Source organism: Malus domestica, chromosome 15, assembly GCF_042453785.1.
Source record: "Malus domestica chromosome 15, GDT2T_hap1".
Lineage (NCBI taxonomy): Eukaryota > Viridiplantae > Streptophyta > Magnoliopsida > Rosales > Rosaceae > Malus > Malus domestica.
Window position 1 is genome coordinate 10,966,640 of NC_091675.1, and position 6,791 is coordinate 10,973,430.

The 6,791-nt window shown below is 39.9% G+C and overlaps 1 protein-coding gene across 1 annotated transcript; it reads left to right on the forward strand.

Moving 5' to 3' along the window:
• Positions 1-2,483: 2,483 nt before the first annotated feature.
• Positions 2,484-5,805, forward strand: LOC114821508 (putative leucine-rich repeat receptor-like serine/threonine-protein kinase At2g24130). The gene is made up of 2 exons (XM_029093855.2): positions 2,484-5,187; positions 5,285-5,805. The coding sequence occupies exons 1-2, from the start codon at positions 2,631-2,633 to the stop codon at positions 5,686-5,688; spliced, it is 2,961 nt and encodes a 986-aa protein (XP_028949688.2). The 5' UTR covers positions 2,484-2,630; the 3' UTR covers positions 5,689-5,805.
• Positions 5,806-6,791: the final 986 nt, after the last annotated feature.

The window sequence follows — 6,791 nt, forward strand, 5'->3', positions numbered from 1 at the left end:
ATATTTTACCCAACCGAAAAAACAGTACGTTAATATTTTTGGTGCCCAAAAAAAAAACAAAAAAAAAGGCCGCCCTCTAGGTCTAGAAGCCCAAAAGGCCTACACGCCGCTACATTTGAAAGCATAAAAAGGTCCACATTCCACACATGCGGCCCGCGGCCCATCCGTGAGGAGAGAGGAGAGATATTTTTACCTATGTTGTTTTTAGTAGGCTTTGTAGTTTGTAGTAGTAATAGATTTTGTAGTAGTAATATGATTGAAGTGATTGACATTTACCCATCCCACGCTTTTTGAAGAATGCTATGTTACTAACATGTTTACTTCCATTGTAGGTAATGTGTTTGAGTTCAAGGCCCTGCGCGCTCTACGTTTGGTGGATTTGCAAATTCCTCCGGCTTATGTTAAAACTTTCCAAGATCCGCCCTATCGTATCCTGGTTGAGAAAGAGAAATTGAACGAGTATGGCCGCCATTGTTTCCAATTTCATTTGATTGAAAAAATTAAAAGTGCTTCCAAACAATCAACACTTGAGTTTCTAATCACAATTTCAACTCGTATGTTTTTCATATTTCATTATTACAATTTCTTCCACACTACCAGGTCAGTGTGAAAACATGATAATGTTCGTTATCATTTGAGTTACAAGCAAGCGCTTTGCATTCTAATTACATAGTTTTTAACAAAAACAATTATAAGTAGAAGTGTTTTTGACAAAAATGTCTCAAACCAGCCGCTGGTTAAATAATCTTAAGGTTAACTACACTAACACTCCTTGAGATTATCGTGTTTTCACAAAGCGACATTATATATTTTAACTATTTGGGACCAATTTTGCTAATGGATGCCGTGTAACAAAAGAAACAGAAAATTCGTAAAAACTGATGAAATTTCCCTCCGCCGGCAACCTGACTTTTGGTTCTCAACTCCGCCATCGCCGACGTCTTATCCTCCCCGCCGTCGCTGACTATCAGGCCAGGTTCTCATAAAAGTTCATTTTCTCTTGACTTTTGTAATTAGTCTCCTCCTCCTACTCTAGTTTCTGATTGGGTTTTCTTATGGAGTTTGTGAAGCAGATAAAACTGTTGTTACTTTTTCCTTAAAGCAGATTAGTTCTAGTTTTTCCATGATTTAATGATTACCCTACTTAACCATCTGACGTACGACATGCTGATTAGTACCGAGTCCTACAAATACTAGTTGAGTAATTAACGTCTTAATCATATCTGGCTTTGTCCAAAACCAGACCTAACTCCATTAGCAAACCTGTGTACCAAGCTCCGACACAGATTTGATAATCGTTCCTACTCTCCGATCAGGTAAAGTTTGAAACTTGGGGTACTTGAGTTACAAGGTTGTCTAAAACTCCATGCTACAAATGCTTCAAAGAATGTCTTTGATCACACACATCAGTTGGTCTAGCTAGCGGCGCTCTGCCGGTCTTCAATTGGTTTAAAATACAAGGTTCGACTCACATGGATGCAAGGACGATAGATACATCGAGTTCCATATTAACTTATGGCTTATTGTGGTTGTTATGCGTTCGAGAATTCTATAAATACATATTTTTTTAATATATTTTGGCAAAAGAAGAGACTATCTTGAAAAATATACATAGATAGAACTGTTTATAAATTTTCAACAAAAATAAGATTTTTTTCTTCATTAAAATGTGTTTTATTGTCTGTTTAGTGCCGTTTTAGTGAAAAAGTTGTAGTTTTTATTCAAGATTAAACTTCTATCTATGTATTAACCTTTTGATACCATTGAGTTAAGCGAGAAATATGCCTAAACAAGCAATCAAGCGACGCTAAATTGGAGAAATTTTTCATTGTGACAGGAACACAAGTAGTACACCACGTGTTTTTATATAAGTGGTGAAAATTTTTATTTTTTAAGTTATTAACATTTTAACACACATATCCCACCATTTGTGTTGTGTAGTGACACGTGATGTATCCCGTGTTTCGATCACACTGAAAAATCTCTTGCTAAACTGTAGTTTATATACGGCTTCTTGTTCGTTTAGTCTTGTCTCTTAGGTGATCATGCTGTATATCTCTTTTGTGCTACGAATACCAATTGAGGCATACTGTTTAAATGCATCACCTAAATACCTACTCACCGATCACCTTCTTTATTAACCAATATTATCTCTCTCTTTCGCCTCACAGCACACAATCCACTAATCTCTCTATCCTCACATCTCTGAAGCAACAGCATAATATATAATTAAGTAGACAATTACCTGACGAGATTAAGCATAAAATAAAATGGTTAGGCCTGCTGATGCTGCTGACATGGACTGCATTACTGCTCTAACCGCGGCTTTAGCGTTGTTTGCTTGTCATGTTACACGCACGCATTTGTATGAACGCGATTGGTGGGTTAGGAAGTCAAAGATCGTAGGCGCCAAACGTACATCCATGCCTTCAACGGCAGTTAGGCACAAGGTGTTTCATAATTTTCTAAGCATTTGATGAGTGCTTACTTATTGGCCACAAGATTTTGCATTATCTTGTTCTTAAGCTCATGCAGCCTGTGCATGCTTCTCTTGATTTGCTCTCTCGGTACTTTCTGATCACTTTGTTTTCGTCAATTTCTTCGAAACTTTTTGCTCGAAGAAGATTGACATGATCATGATGTGTTTTGGAAGGTCTTCTGTGTTTAAGCTTCTCTGTTTGATCATTTTGTTGGAAGCGGTTTTATGCCAAGAAACTGCTCAAATAATGAAGGACAAGGCATCCTTGCTTTCTTTCAGAGAAGGGATTGTATCGGACCCCCACCGGGCTTTAGAGGACTGGAATTCCTTGGGTGTTCATCTTTGTAATTGGTCAGGCATCAAGTGTAACAAAGCTAGAGACCGCGTCGTGGAGCTTGATCTTAGTGGAAAGGCACTCGGAGGCACCATTTCCCCGTCTCTCGCTAATCTTTCTTCCTTACACATTCTTGATCTATCAAGTAATTTTTTCAAAGGTCGCATTCCAGGCGAGTTAGGCACTCTTTCTCAACTTGGAGAACTCAGCTTATCTTCCAATCTTCTTGAGGGAAGCATCGCTGCTGAACTTGGTTTTCTTCGCAAATTAGTGTATCTCGATTTGGGAAGCAACCGGCTCACTGGTGAAATCCCAATGCCGCTTTTCTGCAATCATTCTTCGTCTTCTCTGCAGTACTTAGACCTCTCTAACAATTCTTTAAGCGGTGAAATTCCTTTGCCAGATGAATGTGAGCTTATACACCTGAGGTTTCTTCTACTGTGGTCCAACCGTCTAGTTGGACATGTTCCTGCAGCCATTTCAAACTCCTCAAAACTTAAATGGCTCGATTTAGAGTCTAACATGCTGAAAGGGGAGTTGCCATCGGAGATTATACGAAAAATGCCACAACTGCAGTACCTCTACTTGTCCTACAATCTCTTTGTGAGCCATGACGGTAACACTAACCTTGAACCCTTTTTTGCCTCTTTGGTTAATGCCTCTAACTTTCAAGAGCTTGAATTAGCTGGAAACAATCTTGGAGGAGATTTACCTCCTATTATTGGTAATCTTTCTACCAATCTTGTACAACTTCACTTAGATACTAATCGTATTTACGGTTCAATTCCCCCTCATATTTCAAATCTTGTCAACCTCACCCTGTTGAATTTGTCTAGTAACCTTCTGAATGGAACCATCCCGCCCAAACTGTGCCGAATGACAAAGCTAGAGAGGGTGTTTTTGTCAAACAATTCACTGTCTGGTGAGATTCCATCTGCCTTTGGTGACATTCCCCATCTAGGCCTTCTAGATTTATCCAAAAACAAGCTTTCCGGTTCCATTCCAGATAGTTTTTCAAACCTTTCCCAGTTAAGAAGGCTCTTTCTTTATGAGAACCAACTCACAGGGACCATACCGCCAAGTCTAGGAAAGTGCATCAATTTAGAGATTCTAGACCTTTCTCAGAACCAAATTTCAGGGGTGATTCCTAGCGAAGTTGCAGGGCTGAGGAGCTTGAAGTTGTACTTGAACCTGTCTAGCAATCACTTGCATGGACTGTTACCGATGGAGTTGAGCAAAATGGACATGGTGCTAGCAGTTGACCTATCTTCCAACAATCTTTCCGGCACAATACCACAACTTGGGAGCTGCATTGCCCTCGAGTACCTCAACCTTTCGGTGAATTCCTTAGAAGGCCCTCTTCCGGATTCAATAGGAAAGCTACCTTATCTTCAAAAACTTGACGTATCCTCAAACCAACTGAATGGACAAATACCAGTGTCTCTGCAGGAATCATTAACTCTGAAGAAACTCAACTTCTCTTTCAACAACTTATCCGGGAATGTATCAAACAATGGGGCCTTTTCTTTGCTGACCATAGACTCATTCCTGGGTAATGCTGGTCTCTGTGGATCAATAAAGGGCATGTCAAACTGCCGGAAGAAGCATACTCATCATTTGGCTATTCTGCCAATTATCCTGTCATTACTTATCACCCCCATATTTTGTGTATTCGGGTACCCCCTCATGCATGGGTCGAAATTCCAAAAACACTTGGCAGTTTTCAATCAAGAGGATTCGGGGGATGATGAAAAAGAAGGGAAGAAAGAACACAAGTGTCCGAAAATCTCATACGAGCAGCTCATTGAAGCCACGGGTGGTTTCAGTGCTTCCTGCCTGATTGGTTCAGGTGGGTTTGGGCATGTCTATAAGGGTGTCCTTCAAGACAACTCAGTAATTGCTGTCAAGGTATTGGATTTGAAAACGGATGGAGATAATTTGGGAACCTTCAAAAGGGAATGCAGAGTTCTGAAGAGGACTAGGCACAGAAATTTGATCAGAATCATCACGGCGTGCAGTAGGCCGGACTTTAAGGCTCTTGTTCTGCCATTGATGTCAAATGGGAGCCTCGAGAGTCACCTATACCCGAGCCATGGACTGAAGGATCAGTTGAATTTGATTCAGTTGGTGAGCATCTGCAGTGATGTAGCTGAAGGAGTGGCCTATTTACACCATCACTCTCCTGTTAGAGTTGTGCACTGTGATCTCAAACCGAGCAACATTCTACTAGATGAGGACATGACGGCGTTGGTAACTGATTTTGGAATTGCGAGATTGGTGAAAGGCGGCGATGAGAAGGGTCCAACGAATGATTCAGCATCCTTCAGTTCAGCAGATGGCTTGTTATGCGGATCCATTGGCTACATTGCTCCTGGTATGCACTCTTTTCTAACATATACTCATTGGGAAATGATTTTCACACGCACTTTCTAATACGTCCTAATTTCCTTCATTGACTTGATGAAATGCAGAGTATGCGATGGGAAAAACCATTTCTACTGAGGGAGACGTGTTCAGTTACGGGGTCCTTTTGCTAGAAATCGTTACAGGAAGGCGACCAACGGATGTCCTTGTTCACGAAGGTTCAACCCTTCACGAATGGGTGAAAAGTCAGTACCCGCGCAGGCTCGATCCAATAGTTCAACAAGCGCTCGATAGGTGTGCTGCGGATTTGATGCCTAAGCAGTACAACAAAGTATGGAGGGATGTTGTTTTGGAATTGATAGAGCTTGGTCTGATCTGCACTCAGTACAATCCTTCAATGAGACCAAATATGCAGGATATAGCTCACGAAATCGGTCGGTTGAAGGATTACATCTCCAGTCCTGCATCGTTTCTGATTGATGAAATTGATCTTAAAGTTGAAGCACCTTAGTTTTGATCTTAAATTTGAACTTTCATTTGTAATTTTTGACTTCAAATTTTTGGTGAAGCAATACGGATAGTTAGAAACCCATCTAAATCTTCATGGCAATTTTTTTGTGTTTACGTAGCCAAATGATTTTCGCACGTCTTGTTTATTTTTGTTCTTTAATTCTGTTTTTAATTTGATTTAATTTAAAGTCCAGAAATAAGCAAGAGAGTGTAGGTCGAGAAAAGAGATGTGCAGAAATCACTTCTTTATTATGTAGCAAACCCTTCTTAGACTGCTTCCTGCCCCTTTTAATTGCAGCGCTCCAGCTACAATTATTGATAATTCAGATCTGTATCAACCGTATATTAGCGGCTATATTAGTGTCAATAATAATATTGAATTCCATATCAATACTTGATATAATATACAAATATATGTATATATATTGATATCGTTGTGAATATGTTGTCGATAGAGATCCCGCTGATTGCTTTTTAACGAGAGATCATAATTTAGCAAAAGGTTACAGTCGGCACAAAAGGAGAGTTTCTTAATTGATGGCATAATCTCAGAACCAACCAGAGACAGCCTTTGTTACTTATCACTTTAATGGATTTTAGTTCATCTAATCAATAATTAAGATTGCGTCTTATGGATCTTAACTCTATATTTTCAACATACAATGTTCTTCTTGTGGGTTGTGGCAGCCAACGCAGACAGATTGATATCCAGTCCAAAAAGGCATTTCCTTCTCTTTCTGCCTACCTTCATATGCAAAAACAAGATTTTTACTATGTAAATACCACATTTTATCTAAGTTCACCTCAGATTTAAGGGTTTCCCGAAAGGATAACATGGCGTATAGCACATGTTGGCCCTAGAAATTACAAAGCTTATGCAGTGTAGGTCGATTAACCATTGAGCTAACTATGTCCTTCTATTGATGCGGACGTGCCAATTCACAACTGAACTTGGTTGGCCTGATGAGATGAAGTGGTGTGGTAACGAAACGCGGAATTGACTTTTGCACCAAGTGACTTCGGCCTAGGAAGGAACACGCCTAGGATTCTAAAACCTGAAGACAAGGTTATGCAATTCACTACTAAGTTCATGAGCTTTTGCAC

Bases quoted from the DNA above. Each gene is read 5' to 3' on its own strand.
- LOC114821508 (XM_029093855.2), top strand. From the start codon at position 2,631: ATGATCATGATGTGTTTTGGAAGGTCTTCTGTGTTTAAGCTTCTCTGT. The intron at 5,188-5,284 runs GTATGCACTCTT...GATGAAATGCAG, and splicing joins CATTGGCTACATTGCTCCTG to AGTATGCGATGGGAAAAACC.